General features: G+C 53.9%; 5 protein-coding genes across 5 annotated transcripts; 3 read left to right on the forward strand and 2 right to left on the reverse strand.

The window, feature by feature from the left end:
* Nucleotides 1-716: 716 nt before the first annotated feature.
* On the forward strand, nt 717-2,827 carry PG994_005856 (uncharacterized protein; the record flags this gene model as incomplete). Its single annotated transcript, XM_066857265.1, has 6 exons — nt 717-1,499; nt 1,576-1,821; nt 1,847-2,166; nt 2,232-2,343; nt 2,443-2,700; nt 2,783-2,827. The coding sequence occupies 6 exons, from the start codon at nt 717-719 to the stop codon at nt 2,825-2,827; spliced, it is 1,764 nt and encodes a 587-aa protein (XP_066716534.1).
* Nucleotides 2,828-3,755: 928 nt separating this feature from the next.
* PG994_005857 (uncharacterized protein) lies at nt 3,756-4,315 on the reverse strand (the record flags this gene model as incomplete). The annotated part of the gene is made up of 2 exons (XM_066857266.1): nt 3,756-4,062; nt 4,299-4,315. 2 exons carry the CDS (start codon nt 4,313-4,315, stop codon nt 3,756-3,758), a joined length of 324 nt encoding a protein of 107 aa, XP_066716535.1.
* A 1,679-nt stretch (nt 4,316-5,994) lies between these two features.
* On the forward strand, nt 5,995-8,890 carry PG994_005858 (uncharacterized protein; the record flags this gene model as incomplete). The annotated part of the gene is made up of 3 exons (XM_066857267.1): nt 5,995-6,605; nt 6,669-6,920; nt 6,997-8,890. 3 exons carry the CDS (start codon nt 5,995-5,997, stop codon nt 8,888-8,890), a joined length of 2,757 nt encoding a protein of 918 aa, XP_066716536.1.
* Nucleotides 8,891-13,187: 4,297 nt separating this feature from the next.
* Nucleotides 13,188-14,429, forward strand: PG994_005859 (Mitogen-activated protein kinase; the record flags this gene model as incomplete). The annotated part of the gene is made up of 5 exons (XM_066857268.1): nt 13,188-13,300; nt 13,359-13,554; nt 13,616-13,997; nt 14,054-14,172; nt 14,232-14,429. The coding sequence occupies 5 exons, from the start codon at nt 13,188-13,190 to the stop codon at nt 14,427-14,429; spliced, it is 1,008 nt and encodes a 335-aa protein (XP_066716537.1).
* Nucleotides 14,430-15,757: 1,328 nt separating this feature from the next.
* Nucleotides 15,758-18,724, reverse strand: PG994_005860 (sulfate permease; the record flags this gene model as incomplete). Its single annotated transcript, XM_066857269.1, has 5 exons — nt 15,758-16,080; nt 16,116-16,423; nt 16,584-17,598; nt 17,654-18,361; nt 18,478-18,724. 5 exons carry the CDS (start codon nt 18,722-18,724, stop codon nt 15,758-15,760), a joined length of 2,601 nt encoding a protein of 866 aa, XP_066716538.1.
* Between the last annotated feature and the right edge of the window lie 376 nt (nt 18,725-19,100).

Raw genomic sequence — 19,100 nt, forward strand, 5'->3', positions numbered from 1 at the left:
TCCTATGCGTCTGCTTCGGCTCTTGTTTCTGCACTCTCCCCCATTGGGTACCGGTAACGCCACAATTGCCCGCTTCCAACGAGGGTCACCGCTGTTCACCCTACCAATCCCACCAAGCCTAACCTGCGTCGGCTTACTACTACTGCAAGGCCTACAGGTATTGCTTCAACCTATGCTACGTGACTCCATCCGCCGAGCCGGCAGCTGTTCGAAAAGCGGACGTGCAGAGTGTCATCCTATTCAACCCTCATCAGTGCGTAACCATTGCAAGGGGCCTTCTACGCCCTAGTCATCCCTCTTCAACATACCCTCAGTCCATCACATCGTTGCAACCTTATCGGTCCTCCGGCGCCTGTACTTACGAGTACGAGCACAGAGAACCGGGCTCAAGACGACGCTGCCCATCGTATTCTCCGTATATGTTTTCTTCTGAGTTTCATACCCCTGCATATATACTCGGTGGAATCCCGAGGTTCGTACATATTGCCGACGTGATCGCCAGCCAGGCCTTGTCGCTACACGCACCATCTCATCACTATTATTCATAGAACCACAAACAGCTAGTTGCCTGCCAAAGTTTGGCATCGCTATTAGGCGTCCCAAAATTACTCAAAAGGGCCGGCTTTCTCATTCGTTAAGTTCTGAGAATACGAATACACACATACTTACATAACCACCAACACCACTTGGGATATACATCAAATTGCGAAATCAACATGGTTTACTGCGGGAAGCCCTCGAGGGGCTGTCAGATGTGCCGCACGAGGAGGATCAAGTGTGACGAGACAAAGCCGACATGCAACCAATGCGCAAAATCGCGGAGACAATGTCCTGGCTACAAAGATGAGTTCGACCTGGTCTTCCGGAATGAAACACAGGCCACCGAAAGGAGGGCCCGTAAAGCCAACAAGAAAGCTCTCGCAAAGGCCGGCAAGCTGGACGGCGAGGGCTCCGAGGGCTCCTTCGTCTTGGACTCAGCCGTGGCAAAGGAAGTGGTCAAGTCGCCGATGGAGCAGGCTATTATTCCCGCTCTGAGCGTGCCGGTAGAGACGCAGGCATCGTGCCACTTTGTGTCCAACTTCGTTCTCATGCCGAGCCATGGAAGCACCCGAGGGTTCATGGACTTCCTGGTGCCCATGATTAAGTCCGAAGGCCCCGAAAGCCATCTCCAGCGCGCCTTCAACGCCTGCTCCATGGCGCTTATCAATAACCGGTTGGCCTCGAGGAACAGATTTGCCGACAAGGCTTTAAACGAATATACGCAGGCGCTCATGGGGACGAATCAGGCGTTGAGGGACCCGGAACAGCAAAAGACGGACTCGACCTTGGCCGCCGTGCTACTGCTCGGTCTCTTCGAAAACATCACGGCGAAGCAGATTGGTATGCTTGCATGGGGGTCGCACATCGAAGGCGCCATTCAGCTGGTAAAGCAAAGAGGCCGGAAACAGCTGAGAACCAAGAACGGTCTGATGCTGTTCGTTGCCGTCCGCACACAGATGGTATGCCTTTACACTATGACTTGAGGATATACTCCCCATCATCTTAAAATCGCGGATCACTGACAATGCGCACTAGATTATCCACACACTTACAACTGGAAAAGCGCCCATCATGGGCGTCGAATGGTGGCTTACCGATGCCATCAAAGACCAATCCGCGGGTGAGTGCCAGCGGATCATGATCAAGACGGGTGAGCTCCGCGCCGAAGTCACGCGACTGATGAACAGCATGGTGCGGTCGCCGGAGAACGTCGAGATCATGCTCAACATGATCCGGAGGTGCCAGACGGTCGATCAAGAGGCGGTCAACTGGATGCGGAAGGTGCCGGAGAGATTGGCACTGGAAGACGGTCGCCTGGGAGGATAACGTGCCCAACGGCGATTACAGCAAGGCCGAGGTGTACCCCGGGCGCGTCGATGTCTACCGGGACTTCTACATCGCGAGCGTCTGGAACATGACGCGGACGGCGCGGCTGATCCTGGCCTCGCTCATTGTCCGCAGCGCCGCCTGGGTCTGCGCTCCCATCGACTTCCGCACGACGCCCGAGTACGCCACCGCCTCGCGCACCTGCATGGACACAATCACCGACATCATCGCTTCCGTACCGTACCATCTCGGGTGGCACCTGAACAAGCCGCACATCGTCCAGCGCGCCAACCTGGGCCAGTTCGCTTGCGGCGATGAGGACGCCCTCAAGAGCTTGGCGGATACTTCCTCACCTGGCCGCTCAGCTGCGTCATGGGCCAGGACTACACCACCGACAACCAGAGGGCCTGGACGGTCGGGCGACTTCGTTATATTGGTAACGACCTCGGCGTCAAATACGCGCACATTTTGGCTGATGTAAGTTTGCGCCGCCCCGAACCCCTTTTGCTCTTTTTGTTCCCCAACGATGATGATTATGACGATCATAATAACTAACGTGGCAAACCATACACGTAGCTGCAAATCCGCATTCCTTCCATGATGATCCGTCGCGACGGCCTGATGGCCTCCCCCTACGGCGCCGCCCACAACTTCGAGAAGTTGACTTCGGCGCGCACGACGGCACCGACCCCGGGCTACACCATGAACCCGCTCCAACAGCGCGAGGCGATGCACAAGGAACAGTTCGAACAGCTTCGCGCTGATCTGCTGGCCAAGGCGGCCGGTCCTAAGACGTCGCACGAGACACAATGGGTTGCTCAAAGTTGGCTGACGGTATGTAAAACCAAACCCCCTTCCTCCCTTTAGAAATTGTAGAGGTTCTTGATCTGTGCTAACATTTACATTCTGCGCGTAGCTCCCCGAACAAGGCAGTCCTCTCCCTTCCGCATCTCGATGTTAAGAAACGAAAAAGCTATTCTAGTCGACTAGATGGAAGAGGGGAACGATCGCAATATGAATGAATACTACAGTGATAATCTTACGAAGCCATGTCGATAAAGGGGTTGTTATTCTTGATAGGGCGTTTTCAAACGATACCTCGAAACTACCAACATGACAATGTTCATGTGATCATCGTTATTATTATTCGGTGGATGGCGAGGGAGATTTGTGCTTCATCCAAGCCCTCGGGTCGAACAGCTCCCTCAAACCGAGACGTTTGCCGTACGCTGGCCGATTTGATGGGCCTGGAGTTACTAAGGAGTAGGAGGTTGCCACTTGAACGTGGCCAGGATATATCACCTGGGGTTTAAAGTAGTTAGCCAGAGCTGTATATTGTCATTCTTTCTTGTATATACATACGAACGTAGGCCTCCTGAAAGTGCATACTTCTTGGGGAGTCACATAGATCGTATATGTGCATGGATATGGATATTCCTCACATGGACACGACGGGTATGCGAACTTTGTTGACAGCTCTATAGAGCCCTGATCCTGTCAGCTACATTGACAAGCTACCAAACTGCCTAACCACTTTTTCGTGCCCAGAAGTCGTAGAATTCATACGACGTTACGAAGGTAGAGTATATGACAAAAAGAAACTTCTCCCTCTGGGCGACTGGTAGTCCCAATATATTCATTCATTTGGGGGCATTCTGCGCATCTACAGTGCCATCTGCCGTATTTCCAGCCGCCGTACATCTTCAAGCCCCCCTTTCTGTTGGATCGTTGCCGTGTATGGACTTCGTTTTGATCCTTGGTATCATCCGGGCTGGCCTTTCCGCCCACCCACGCCCATCCATCCTGATGTAGTAGGCCATAGTGCGTAGTCTCGTGTAGTATTATCTACATGCGCTTTTCCCCATCTTCTTCTTCGTCCTCCCTGCTTATTATCTCCTCTTGGCCTTGGAAGCTGCGGCAGCAGCAGCCTTCGATGACGAGGACGAGGCCGTCTGGATGGGCGCGGGCGCGGCCATGTTCCAGGCCTTGACGAACCAGCTCTGGGTGGCGTCGACGTAGCGCTCCTGCTCGACGTGCTTGACGCCGACGCGCATGCCGTCCTTGGTGAAGACGACGTTCTTGCGCGCCATGCGGTCCGTCGCCGTCTGCTGGATCTTGCCCACGCTGGCCCAGATGTGGTAGCCGACGAAGACGGCACCGCCGACGAAGAGGAAGAGGACGAAGAGGGGAGAAGAGCTGGCTGTACAAGTGTGCGCGCAAAGCTGTTAGTTCAAAGGAAATGTTTCAATTGTTGCTGCTATTACCAAAACAAGTAACTACACTGGTAGTTTGTAGCAGATAGCAGGATCTACAATAGGTAAAATGTTGCGCATAGAGATCGTTGCGCGGCGCAATCGCATTGCGATTCCTAAGTAGAGGGTATTTGCGACGGGGAAATGCACGACTCGCACGCGGGCGTTTTGGTTGCTTACCCGAATGTTGAAGCCATGGTTCCAGTCAAAATGCAGTTGCTTGGACCGTGTCGTTGTGGGTGCTGGGACGGTGGTTCTATCAGTGGTTCTTTGTTACGGACAAGGTCTCGCGACTGGAAACCGATGTCAATCAATTCTTTAGCCTGTTAGGATGCTTTGGCGACTGCGCGGGACGACGGACGCTTCAACTTTACGAGGGGTTCGTGACTGAATAAGAAAAGGAAAATAAAAAAGAGGAAAATACAAAGAAAGTCAAGAAGCAAGTTAGCCGTCGGGGTTAAATGACACCTAATACTACATGTACAGACAGACAGACCTCTCGGGGTGGATGATTAGGCCTGCAACCAACACCAGCTCAGATATTCATCTGGGACTTTGGTAAATGCTCCTTTCGCTGCAATTGGGTTTGAGTTCGAGACCTTAGGGGGGGCTGAGCAGCGGCGGGCTGTTCAACTGATCCTGGATGGTGGCATCCTTTTCTCCTGTTCAGCTGCCATTGTACATGGCGTGTATCCATTCAATATGTTTCCAGGGGCTCACGGCCTCCGACTTCCCGCCTACCTCTAAGAAAAGCACATGTAGGTATGCACTGAGCCACGTTGGAGTCGTCAGTTATATAGACATGTCCCGTCACTGTATGTAGCTCCCCAGGCTTCTAGTCACCATGTGCACAATATGGCGCTCCTAGATGATACTCCCCAACAAGGCATCATCATCCGTATGGACATCTCTCCGGTATAACGACCATCACATGGCAGACAGTCCGTCCATCTGCGAGAAATAGATGGTGGGGGATGGAGGGGAGGAGCTAAGAATGTATGGGTCCGGCAAGTCAGGGGTGCTTAGAGATCTGGCAGCTGTTTTTTCCAGCTGCTGAGAGTGCTGACCGAGGTGTCAAGTGACGTCGGCGGCCATCGGCTGTCGGGATGTTGCCCGTGCAGGAGGATGTGGACAGCTCACCCGAGTCACCTCCAGATAGAACTCTACCTTACGTACAGCCCGCACCCCGTACATTCAGTGATAGGTAATTTGATAGATGGCTGCCTTGGACTTGACATGCATACCTACTTCTAGTCCAGTAGGTAGGTACAGTTAGTATGCGTCGGAGCACACGATGCTGGAGCACACACTCTGGAGTACTCGGACCCAACCTGGTTGATCAAAGTATGTAGCCGTACCTCTTAGTAGCCGTAGCCTGGTGGTATCTGAATGCAGAAAGGCACATCAAATTGGTGATTCGTGCATACTTACATGGCATACATAGGTACGTACAACATGCCATTGCAACACAGTGACAACGAACCTTAGATCCCAAATCACGTCAAGTGCTGTGAAGCTCTTCATCGATCGAGTGAATTACTTGCTTAGCCAAATTTAGGCCTCTTTTGGACTCCAGAGAGCAATTGTAGCCACAAGACCCGAGCGGCAGTGGAAGCAGGAAAAGGCCACCTGTGTGCTAGGCTGCCAGAAAAGGCGGGAGGTGGTCACTACTCTAACCTACTTACTTTGTTAGGTACCACCTTGCATTTCTTACTAAACTATCCATCCCACTTTCGAACCGAGCTCCCCATCATCCTCACCGACGACACCTCTGCGACCCTCTCCCATCTCGTTGACTTTTCCAGGCATCGCAACCAACCAAATCACCTTATTGCCTGGAACCCAACTCTAGCGGTGCTTTGACCATTGCGTCGCCATGGCTGCCCCCAACGATGGCTACGGCCAATTCCCCCCGCAGGACCAGCAGTACCCCGATATGGCCGCCGCAGGTTCGCCGCCTCCCATGCAGACACAACAACCTGGCGATGCAGGAAAGAAGAAGAAGCGAGGATATGCGACACAGGCCTACGAGTTTGGTGCCGGAGGCAATGCTGCTGCGGGCGCTCCCGTCGCCGGCGGCATGATGCCCGGTCAGCCTGTCCCCGGCGCAAGCCCCATGGGCTACCCGGCTCAGCAAGACTTCCAAGCAGGGTATGGTGGTGCTCCTGCTCCTGCCTACGGCGCCAGTCCTGCTGCCGCTGGGTATGGCGTCCCTCCTGCTGGGACTCCCGCCCAGGCGGGAGTTGGTGGTTATCAAGCCCCAGATGCCTACTACCAGGGTGCTGCCGTACCTGGCACGCCCGGTATGGGTGGCATTACCGCGGGTATGCAGAACATGAACATGGGAGGACAGCCTGCACCGGCCCAGGCAGCTCAGCAACAGGCTCGCGTGGCTTTGAACCAGCTCTATCCTACCGACCTCTTGAACCAGCCCTTCAACGTGTCTGAGTTGGATCTGCCGCCTCCCCTTGTATTCTACCACCCAATGTAAGCATCACTGCTCCTCGCGTTGTTGGAGTGACACACTAACATGAATGCGTGCCAGGCTAGCGTCACTCAATCTCCCGATGCCAACTGCCCACCCAAGTACATTCGATCTACCCTGAATGCGGTCCCTACAACCCATTCTCTTTTGAAGAAGTCGAAGCTTCCTTTCGCCCTCGTCATTCAGCCCTACGCCGCACTCCACGATATCGACGACCCTGTGCCAGTCGTGCAAGACCAGGTTATTGCCCGTTGCCGCAGATGCAGAACATACATCAACCCCTATGTTATCTTTTTGGATCAGGGCCATAGGTGGAGGTGCAACATGTGTAACCTCACCAATGATGTCCCCCAGGCCTTTGACTGGGATGCGGCCGCAAAAAAGTGTCAACAGATGGGAGAGAGCCGAGCTGAACCACGCTGTTGTGGAATTTGTTGCGCCTCAGGAATACATGGTTCGCCCGCCTCAGCCCCTGGTTTACCTTTTCCTCTTCGACGTCAGCTACGCAGCAGTATCTTCCGGCCTCCTTGCGACTAGCGCTCGCACCATTTTGGACAGTCTCAACAGGATACCCAATGCTGACCGTCGCACTCGCCTTGGGTTTATTGCGGTCGACTCGAGCTTACACTATTTCTCCGTGCCCAAGGATGGCGATGAGAATGCTGAGACGAGCATGCTGGTCGTCAGTGACCTGGACGAGCCGTTCTTGCCCGTTCCTCAGGATCTACTCGTCCCTCTCACCGAGAGTCGGGCCAGTATCGAAAGCTTCCTCGCCAAGCTCCCCGAGATGTTCCAGAATAACCAAAACAATGGGTCAGCCATGGGCTCCGCTTTGAGAGCTGGCCACAAGCTCATCTCTCCTCTAGGTGGTAAGATGGTGGTTCTGAGTGCATCGCTTCCCAACATGGGAGTTGGCAAGCTGGACGTGCGGGATGACAAGAAGATGCTGGGGACCTCTAAGGAGAGCGGTCTGTTGCAAACGGCAAACAGCTTCTACAAGTCATTTGCCGTCGAGTGCTCTAAGAACCAAGTCTCGATCGACATGTTCTTGTTCTCTTCGAGCTATCAAGATGTGGCATCGCTGAGCAATCTTCCCCGGTACACAGGTGGCCAGACTTGGTTTTACCCTGGTTGGAACGCTGGCCGGTCCGAAGATGCCATCAAGTTTGCCTCCGAGTTTAGTGATTATCTATCCTCGGAGATCGGACTGGAGGCGGTTCTGAGAGTAAGAGCTACTACGGGTCTGCGCATGAACACTTTCTACGGCAACTTCTTTAACAGAAGCTCCGATCTCTGCGCTTTCCCAGCTTTCCCTCGTGACCAATGCTACGTAGTCGAAGTTGCCATCGACGAGACCCTGCAGAAGAACTACGTCTGCCTCCAGGCCGGTGTACTGTACACGACATGCAATGGCGAGCGACGCATACGCGTCATGACCCTTGCGATCCCTACAACTACCAACCTGGCAGATATCTACGCATCAGCAGACCAATGCGCCATTACCACCTACTTCAGCCATAAGGCGGTCGAACGTGCTCTGAGCAGTGGATTGGATGCTGCGCGTGATGCCCTGCAAAGCAAGCTCACCGAGCTGCTTCAGACTTTTAAGAAGGAGCTTGGTGGTGGCAGCATGGGTGGAGGTGGTCTCCAATTCCCAGCCAATCTACGCGCTCTCCCGATATTGTTCCTTGGTTTAATCAAGAATGTCGGACTTCGGAAATCAGCACAGATTCCTTCTGATCTGCGTTCAGCGGCACTTTGCTTGCTCTCTACGCTGCCTCTTCCGCTGCTCATGCAATACATCTACCCGCGGCTCTACTCGCTACACGATATGCCGGACAATGCCGGCGTGCCGGGTGGAGAGACCAACCAGACTGTGCTACCGCCACCTCTGAACCTGTCTTCGGAGAGATTCGTTAGCTACGGTCTTTACCTTATTGACGATGGCCAGACACAATTCCTGTGGGTCGGTCGAGACGCTGTTCCCCAGCTGCTCACAGACGTATTTGGGGTTGCCGACCGGACACAGCTTCGAGCGGGCAAGGGCTCAATTCCCGAACTAGACAACGACTTCAACGAGCGAGTCCGAGCTGTGATCCAGAAGAGCCGAGATCATCTCTCCCGGGGTGTAGGAAGCATCATCGTGCCGCACCTCTACATTGTGCGCGAGGACGGCGAGCCTAGTCTCAAGTTATGGGCGCAGACACTCCTGGTGGAAGACCGGGCGGACCAGGGAATGAGTTTTGGCCAATGGATGGGTACAATGAGAGAGAAGGTGAGTAACTAAGCGATATGGCATCATTTTGGGTTCAAATTTTGTAGCGGCAAAGCAGGTTCTGACGATGATGACGTCCATCAGGTCGTGCAGTAATGGACTTCCCAAACACGCACGAGGTCGATGCATAGATGCATACTTGTATAGACGTCGCGGGTGAAGCAGTTATTCCTAAAAAGAAAAGTCGAGTGACACGAAACGATACAATACAAAGGAATGACATATTACTCTCCAACCATGCGTGCCGTCGTCCATCCTCTCCGACCTCAATACCCATCTATCGACAAAAGGGGTTCGAGATGAGGAGGTCCGCGTAAAGCATAAGTCGGACAGGCCAACGTGATCTGCGATACAATGCGTACTTACTTATGCATGAGCTCGAAAGAGAAACAGCAAGGCAAGGCGTCAAATGTGAACCTGTGAGCGTTGCTGGATGTTGTCCTACTCAGATGGCTGAATCTGTCCGAAACACCGGTTCGTAGAGGCAGCCAGGGTCTAGGGACGGGTCGCGTCGTGTAGAAACGGCGGACTGGGAGGTGGGTCTTTGAATTTTGACCGAGATTTGTCCCAATAAGTTGGCTATTGGTGATCAGTACTCCGTAGTCCTTGGTATGTAGGAATTAACAGTTGATCGGTAGGTGGATGAGGGGAGAAGACAGAAAGGCCTTGTCACGGGTTTGCTTTCTTCTGATGAACCTTCGCATTGCATTCTGGCCGTCGCATTTGGCACCTCGCATATTGAAGTTAAAGTGGCAGGGATCTTAGGCCTTTTCTGGAGTCTCAGCCAAAATGTGCGAAACAAGAAGATCCAAGACAGTGAAACACGCGCCCACTTGCTGACAGGGCGCCTAAGTTGCGAGCTAATTGGGCCGGCAAGCGTGTCGTGTGTGTAGGGGGCCAGGAAAAGCGGCTACGGGCGCTCTCTGTTTGGACGAAGACTGTGTGATATGTTATGTATGTACCTACATAACAACGTCCAGTGCCTTCTGGACCATGGACAGACAACTCTGTTAACGCTGCCTGGCACTTTGCAACATTCGTATTCCCAAATATCTATATTTGTTCACCATGAATGATTCCATCCCAGGTCGTGCCGATTCATCCACTGACTATCAAGCACAAGGACGCTAACATGATTCGCAAGAATGCTAGCTCAACTCATCAGCTCTCCAAAGCAGGGGTTGCCCGGCGAGACAAGCACGGCGGATGGGGACCGACAACCCCCGCCCAGATCAGGATTCACCGATTCGGGGATCCCTGAAGCGAGGGACTGCCCCTGAGGTGAAGTTGGTCGAGTTATCCCCCATCGGTTTCTGCTTCCCGCCAAGCGCCTGGCTATGAGCGTGCAGTATCCGTAAATATAGGAACCACGTGGAGGGAACCTTACTCGCCTAAGTTGCTAAACCTTGAGCAGCTGCAGTGCTACATAATTCCCCTATTGTAATGTGACGAGTTCATTCAGGAGTAATCCGTACACTGCTCAGTTATCATCTGCGAGCGACGATGGTGGTGCTGATCAAAACTGGGATTGATGTTGTGATTCAGAAACAACATGACAGCAGATCAACCTCATAAAGCCCATAGGACGACCCGAAAAACCCACTCGATTAACCTTAATCTTGACATCTCGAACAGACCTCGACACTTCTAGCTTGTCTCATGTTAGATGGTTTCAGAGGTCTGGCGCTGGCACTAGACTTCTTCTAGGCAGTCTTCTAGACTACAATAGTGGTGATACCAATACGGAGGCGTGTTATATTAGAGGGAGTTCACACTCGTGGTTGTGCGAGTATGCAGAGCGGGGATATGTAGCGAGGAGGGTATGAGACCCGCGTTCTATGGACTGGGTGTTTATTCGTTACCACGCTGCATGTATGTATAAAACCCTTGTTCATGAAACAATATAGACACACGCATGTCTTGTCTTGTATGCAGTGCGAGTATAACTGCCTGCCTGGGTGTAAAACCCCTCTACCCCAGGCACAGCTTACGCGACCAATATGATGGCTCACTCTATCCATCTACCTATCCAATAAACAACATATACCAGCTACCTACCAACTGGTAGTAGCAGGGATATAGGCTCACATTTGATGCACTGTTATATCAAAGTAAAGTACTTGCTTTGGAAGGCCTCCTGTGAAGCAGGTGGGTGTGTCGAAATGCTGTCTGACAGGCTACCGTGGCCCCCCCCCCCCTCCATGTCCGCCGTTCCGCGGCTACAGGCCCTGATTGGCTTGGTCTGCCCTGAGCCAGAAGCTGAGGTGGGTTGCTATTGCTTGCTCGCTACCGCTACTGCTACCCCTCATCCACCACCTCAACCCACCTCATCCACCCGAGTTGTTCAGCCCGTTCGTCCTCCATTGATAGATCAATGATCAAAGCCAATACAATACCGGTATGCAGGCGTACATGCAGTCAGAAAAATAGGTACCTTCGTGTTGTTAGGTATTGTCTGTCTGTCACCCAACTGCAATTGCTGGGCGACTTCACTCGACTCCAGTCATATTCTCCTGCCTGCCCCCGCGCTCCAACTCCATACCTATGTACACTCACTTGCCCGTCCGTCAATCCATTTATTCTTTAATCGATTGATTTATTGATAGATTGTGGTCGCAAAGCCTTTTTCTTCCTAATTCTTCTTGCCTGGCCTACTACTTGCCGTTCTGTCCTGACTATTGACGGCGCTCTCTATCTGTGTCCTCTCCCTCTCTTCGTTTGTTCAGACTGTTTTGGGGACGGTGATTGCTTCGTACTTCCCCTCTTCCACCCAAACCCGCTGCTTGCAGAAACGAACTCGACACAATCACAGGGGATAGGCCTCGTCTCGTCTCTCCTGCTGGTCAACAAACAATCCAAAGCTTTGGCTCTCCTAACGGCGGGGCAACCAGTCAGGCACATTCCCAAGTGTCCCTCCAAAAGGTGAGAGTGTGTGTGTGTGCCCAGTGAGCGAGTTCGTGCAGGTTGCATACCCTACACTTTACACCTGCAAAGCAACTGCAGAACTAAAGCCTCCATTCCTGTCTCTCCCTATTTTACCCCTCACGAAGATCATACAGGAACGGCTTGCCTGCCGCGCAGAAAAGCTGCTGGTCCCGTCTCCTGTTCCTGCGACCTTCACCCACTTTGCGTATCAGGACTGCGAGCTGCCGTGCCCTGTGCCGTTTACTTTCCTTTCTCTCGACTCCAATCTGCAGGAACTGCACCATCTTGGGACGAAACATAGTTGTTTTCTTAAGTGCTGTCGCATGTCAATCTGCTGTTGCCGAGACCAACCCAACCATATACACCCTCTCGCGCCACAACACATCATTATCACCACCAACACCCAACCAAACAGCAAAGAGAGCTCCGTGCTCGGTATCTAGCACCGCACCCCTCTCTCCCATCTCGACCGACAGGCCTGTTGCGACTCTTGTCACCCTCCACCCGTTATACTTACTCTTGCCACACCATCCCAATTGCATAGTGGCTAGACCACGGCCGACTCACAAGATTAAACGCCTGGGCCTCGTCACTACCAAAGCGGATCCGGGTTGCAATTGCGTGTGTGTTCCCCATTCCAAAACCACAACCCGGTACCGTACCTGCCCTCACCAAGCCGTGGCACGGACAGGACTCGGGACGCTCGACTACTGCCTCTTCGTTGCTGATGTTACATGGAACCTCTCAAGCGAAGCGCGAGTAATTGCTCCTGATTTGCCTGGCCCGACCCGTGACTAAACGAACCCGTGGATCATCTTCCCCTTCTGCCTTTTTTTTTCTTCTTCTTCTCTTTATTGTCCTCGTTCCTCTTGGTTGTTTCGCCTTACCTGAGAACTAAAGACTGACAAGCCGACTTTCTATCTCGATTCAGACAATCCCGCCCCAACCAACCAACCAACAATCAACTCACAGCACTAGACTGAGAGCAACGACCGCTACAAAGAGACTCGAAACAATCGGCCGATTATTGCTGATCCTTTTTCCATCCATATTCGAGCGACCTGCCAGAGAGCCATTTTTCATACCGTACCATTTCTTCCGCAGAACAGGTCGGTACTACTGGGCGCAATTTCTTGCCTTTTGATCGAGCATTTCCGAGTAATTGTCCGGTTCAAGTCGATATACTACTGTCACGAGACTCGAGCTTGGTCGATTCTGGGGCTGAGCTCTTTCACACGAAACTGACAAAAAACCTCGGTCTCGTCGTATAACCTGAGACTAGGGTCTAGCGTCGGACCGCAAAAAGTGTCATTGTGTCGCCTATACCTCTCATAACGAACCATATTTCCTTGAACCTTCTATCTGCTCGGACAGAATAACCAACATGTCGCGGGCAAACCCTCCCAATGCCGCGGGCTCCCGCAAGATATCGTTCAACGTTAGTGAGCAATACGATATTCAGGATGTCGTCGGTGAGGGTGCTTACGGTGTCGTCTGGTACGTTGAGATGGTCTTGGCAGGCGCTGCGACGGAATGCTAACGCGGATTTATGCAGTTCTGCCATACACAAGCCCTCGGGCCAGAAGGTCGCCATCAAGAAGATTACCCCGTTCGACCACTCCATGTTCTGTCTGCGAACACTCCGAGAGATGAAGCTGCTGCGCTACTTTAATCACGAGAACATCATCTCCATCCTCGACATTCAGAAACCTCGGAACTACGAGTCCTTCAACGAGGTCTATCTGATCCAAGTGCGTTACAATGCATTCGCTTTCCCGTGTCCTTGCATTCGCTAACCTTGATGCCTTGCAGGAGTTGATGGAGACAGACATGCACAGAGTGATCCGTACGCAGGACCTCTCTGATGACCATTGCCAGTACTTCATCTACCAGACGTTGCGCGCCCTCAAGGCCATGCACTCGGCCAACGTATTGCACCGTGACCTGAAGCCTAGCAACCTGTTACTGAACGCCAACTGTGACCTGAAGGTTTGCGACTTCGGACTGGCTCGTTCCGCTGCTTCTCAGGAGGACAACTCCGGTTTCATGACCGAATACGTTGCCACCCGATGGTACCGTGCTCCGGAAATCATGTTGACGTTCAAGGAGTACACCAAGGCCATTGATGTGTGGTCTGTTGGCTGCATTCTGGCCGAGATGCTCAGCGGGAAGCCTCTTTTCCCCGGCAAGGATTGTAGGTTGACCTTCCTCGTGGCCAACAGAGAACTCGATTTGCTGACACTTGTATAGACCACCACCAGCTTACCCTGATTCTCGATGTCCTGGGCACACCGACGATGGAAGACTACTATGGGATCAAGTCTCGTCGTGCTCGCGAATACATCCGATCGCTCCCCTTCAAGAAGAAGGTGCCGTTCCGGACCCTGTCCCCAAGACGTCAGACCTGGCTCTCGACCTTCTTGAGAAGCTGCTTGCCTTCAACCCCGTTAAGCGCATCACCGTTGAGGAAGCCCTCAAGCACCCGTACCTGGAGCCGTACCACGACCCCGAGGATGAGCCGACGGCGCCGCCGATTCCGGAGGAGTTCTTCGACTTCGATAAGCATAAGGATAATCTAAGCAAGGAACAACTCAAGCAACTCATCTATCAGGAGATCATGCGGTAGAAACGCAAGCTACTTGGAATTAAGGGCTGGGACCCGACGTCGGACACAGACACGGACACGGATGATTCAGAGAAGATCCTGAGTCAGGACGCGCTGGGCCGACTGATGGGCGAGTTGGGCGTTGCATAGATTAGCGAAGTTTTTGGAGGGCCTTCTTGGACCTTTCCTGGTTCTTGCGAGGAGGCAGCGCATGGAGTGAAGGGGGTTGGTATGGCTTGATGGCATGAACGGCATTGTCGATGTGCTACGTCTGGTTTGGCATAGCGAGCGAGGGTTCCTCGATCCAAGAGGAGCACTGACGAGAAATACGACGGCTCTCGGTTGATTATAGACTAGGGGGGGGGGGGTAATGCCGCAGGTGGCCTGTTTCTTCTTCAGCGAGCGGAGCCCGAAGAAATGGATGGATGAATGTCCTGGGCAATACGGGTTCAGCAAGACAAAAAGCTGGGACAGGCACATGAGAAGTCATATTTGTAGTTCAGGGGCAGATTCCGGCCGGATCTGTTTTAGCTGATCTCGATGTTGCAAGACTGTCCACAAACAGGCAAAATAGCTGAATGGATATCTCTTTGTTTCCGATACGTGAATTGTTTTCCCCATCAGCATTGCAATATCTTATATCACATGCTGATCTGCTGCATACTTTTGTTGAGGATGGTGAGGGGGGCGGGGTTGGGCGGCTACTTGCCTAAACCAGATTCTGTTCAAGCAAACATCAACAACCCAGCTTGGGGCCATGATGGCCATACAACAGCATTCACTAGGACTGACCAACTCCGTCTCAGGCATTCCGGTCTGCCTTCAAGGGAGCGGCGGGGCGGCGGGGGTAGTTGCAATGGGAATGCACAGCCTCGGCTCACCACGATATATCCCAGGCACATATATATATACGGCCAGCTTCCTTCCGAAGGCAACTTGCCGCCCTCAGTCTGTTCAAGGACATACTGAGAAATCCCTTCATATTATCCTCCGGCATGTGCTACCAAATCGTCGAGCTCTACAGTGCTTGTAGATGCCTCTATTACCAGCATGCTGTAGACAGATGCGAGAGTTATGGCAGGCCGGGTCATTCCATTACCAGAAGAACAATACTCGTGGGGTATTCCTGCGCGATCCACCAGGTGTCCTCATGTTAAAATCACAGAAAGTGAGAACATCACGCGACCAACAAGTCTATTACACTTGCGTGAGTCCCCAGCCCTTGATATATGTCAACAGCATCGCTGACAAGCCTAGGAATGTAGATATCGGCTCTTTATCACGAATGAGGTGGGATATTGGTATCTGTTGATGATTACAATGTTGTGATGTCTTATCATACTTTGTATTCACAATGCAGCCGCCGTCGCTCGTAAGGCGTATCTTGCAGCCGCCTCAGCCGCCGCCGCCAGATCGACATGGAAATAAGGCCTGTCCATCCCCGTCACCGGAGCCAGCCGCCGTCGCTCATCGTGTGGACAGCATGTGGTCTCTGGCAGTTGCTGTTTGTTCTCGGTATCCTCACCAACACCAGGGGCGACCTCGGTCTCTGAGCCGCACGTCTCCTCATCGGTACTGTTCCGCCCCGCCGGTGGTACCATGACAGCACCGGCACCGCTGCTCGCTTCGCTCTTGTATAGCGCCGCGAGACTAAACCCGACTCGGGTGGCGGCTGCGATGCCACTACTACTACTACTCTACTAGTACTGCCCTGGCAGCAGCAGCAGCAGCCGAACCCGACGGCGGCGAACGCCCGGCGCGTCCAGGGGTTGCGGAGATGGGCAAAGTGCCACGCTACGGGGTCCGGCGCGGCCCAGCGGTTGAGCTGCGCGCGCAGGTCCGCTAGGCCCTCGACGGCGCTGCTGTCGGTGTGGTTGATGGTGGCGCAGTCGAGGACGACGGCGCGGAGGTTGGGGAGGAGGGGTGGCGACTGTTCTGTCCCGGTGGGCGCCGTGGAGGAGGAACGGGACGAACTACCGCTGCTGTCGGGATGCGTGGGGTTTGGGTGGCTTCGTCTTGGTTTGGTGATTGGTGGAGAAGGGTCGTTCCAGGGGCGATCCTGCGAAGGTTAAGTGGTTAGCTTAGCTTGCCAGTGGATGATGCCTCTAATTAGACAGAGGCGGCCTTTCATTTTTCTATGTAGGCGGATGGGAAGCTGGAGAAGGGGCAACTTACCCGGCATGCGCATATTCGGGCATGGTTGTGCGGCGGGTATGGCTCATGATGTGCCTAGTTAAGGTGTCGACGAGCTGAGCCTGGTTGAGGTAGTTAAACCCGTTGGGGAAGCGGAAGATGAAGACCCCTGGGTATGGTGAGACAATGGGGATGTCGGGGTTGACGGCTTCGAGCCGGTCAAGGCGGAAGTAAACGTCGCGTGCTGAAGGAAGACTTGGCACATCGTCCTGGTCATACTTGATTCTGTCGGCAGATTTGATCTGGGGGACTACCGTCTTGCAAGGAGAGGATGGCCGCTGATATTCAACGGTAGTAGAAGCTTTGGGTTCCGCTTCTTCCGCTTCTACAAGGCCGTTCTCCTCGGCTTGTCCTATTACTCCCGCAGCAGTATCGCTGGGACCATCTTGGGGAAGAGGATCATAATAGGGGTAGACCGTAATGCGGCCCAGGAACTGGCCCTTGGACTTGGCGATTCTCAGCAGCAACAGCGCGAGCGACAGCGCGACGGTGACGTAGATGCCGTCCTCGAGGGATTCGAAGACGGAGACGAGGACACCGACGAAGTAGAAGACCACGTCGAGCGGTGCGACGTGCCACATGCGGAGCAGCTCGGCCGGTGGCGTGATGAAGTTGTAGACGGCGTGGATGATGAGAGCGGCGAGGCTCGCGAGCGGGATATAGTAGAGGATCGAGGTCAGCACATAAAGCGCCAGAACCAGGACCACGCCGTTGAATACACCCGCCAGGGGGGTCCGCACCCCGGCCTTGTTCATGATCGCTGTCCCACTGAAGGAGCCCGTCGACGCGAATGCACCCACGAAGGGACCGGTCAGGTTGGTGAAGGCGATGGAGATCAGTTCTTGCGACGGCACCACCATGTAGTTGTTGATGCGCCCGAACGACTTGCCGATGGCGATGTGCTCGATCAGCAGGATGATGACGGTCGGCGGGAGGGTGGGCAGGATCGCGGATAGGAGTTTGGGTTTGAAGGTGGGTGGGCCGATGTGGATGAAGCCTGAGAGAGGGAATTAGCTATGATCTGTCAGGGGAAGCAGAATGATGCTGCTTACCTCGAGGCAACGGTCCAAGAATGCGGAACTTGGACTCCTTGAACGGCACCTTGCGATGGATGAGGAAACTGACAAAAGTGAAGAGCAAGATGGTGACGCTCAGACGGAGCGAGCAGAACATGTTCCACATGCGGACACGCTTGGGGTCCCGCCGGGCCATGCGGTCGCAGTACCACTTCATGAGCGCCAGGAGCACCAGCCCCGAGATGCCAACGGCGGCGTCGAGGTTCGTGCGCGGCAGCGCCCGGCACGTGTCGATCAGGACGCGGTACGCGGCGTTCTTGGAGTTGACCTCGAACTCGACGCCCAGCAGCGCGGGCGTCTGGGTCAGCGAGATGGTGATGGCGGCGCCGGTGACGAAGGCGGCGATGGCGACGTGCGGGATGAACTCGATGAGCCAGTCGAGGCGCAGCAGGCCGAAGACGAGCAGGACGCAGCCGGCGAGGAAGGCGTGCGTCTTGGCCACCTGCTCGCGCGTATAGTGCTGCTGTCCCGGTTGCTGCTCCTGCGCGAGCACCTCGTCGATGGACTTGCCCACTAGCAGCGAGACGACCGCGGTGGCGCCGATGGCTACGTCCTTCGAGGTCCCGAACAGCCAGTAGAGGGCCGCGCCCGTGAAGCTGGTGTACAGGCCGTACTCGGGGCTCAGGCCGGCTAGGATGGCGTAGGCCATGGCCTGGGGGATGACCACTAAGCCCAGGGTGACGCCTTGGGGGGGGGGGAGACAAGGGGTTAGTCATATTGGATCCGGCAAAACGCGAACTTGGATGAGGAAGAAGCGCCTACCGGCAATGGCATCGGCTAGAAGCCAGCGTGTATTATACCGCCTATCCACGATGTGAAGGGGAAGAAACTGGTCATGTAGGGCACTACATCGTGCCTTGTGGGCAAGTGACCTCTCAGCCACCCGCTGACGGTGGGTTCTTCCTCGAAAAAGGGCTGGAATGGTGCCGCCGTGTGCTTCTCTCCGTCGGTATCAATATCATGATGCTCGTGGGCCTCCACGTCTATATGAAAAGCCTTTCGTACTGAGTTTCCGATCTTTCCCCTTCTACCAACCCCGATAGCCATAATGTTCTCTCTATGCTTGGCGATCGAAGTCGCGCAGTATGTATAAGTAGTAGTGAGGCAACCGAACAGAACCAACGATGTGGTAATGAGGCGGGCGGTATATCATCTATATATCTCTCCCAAGTCCGAAAAAAGCCAAGAATTTGCTCGAGACCAAGGCCAGCCGGTCAGCCGGTACCCTCAAAACCGTCCGACAGGGACATAGCAGCGCAAGCCAAGAACGAACAGCAATGGAGGCTGGAAATTCAAGATGCGAACAGCCGTGGGTTTGGCGGTTGCTTCAGCCGATCCCACGTATTCGAGTAGTATTCGACAAGAAACAAAACAGAGCAAGATTGTGGCTGAAGCTTGTCCCTGCATGTTACGGAACGTTGCA

Source organism: Apiospora phragmitis (assembly GCF_038363925.1).
Source record: "Apiospora phragmitis strain CBS 135458 chromosome Unknown utg000006l:1.0-5683423.0:1.0-5690449.0, whole genome shotgun sequence".
In the NCBI taxonomy this organism is placed as follows: domain Eukaryota; kingdom Fungi; phylum Ascomycota; class Sordariomycetes; order Amphisphaeriales; family Apiosporaceae; genus Apiospora; species Apiospora phragmitis.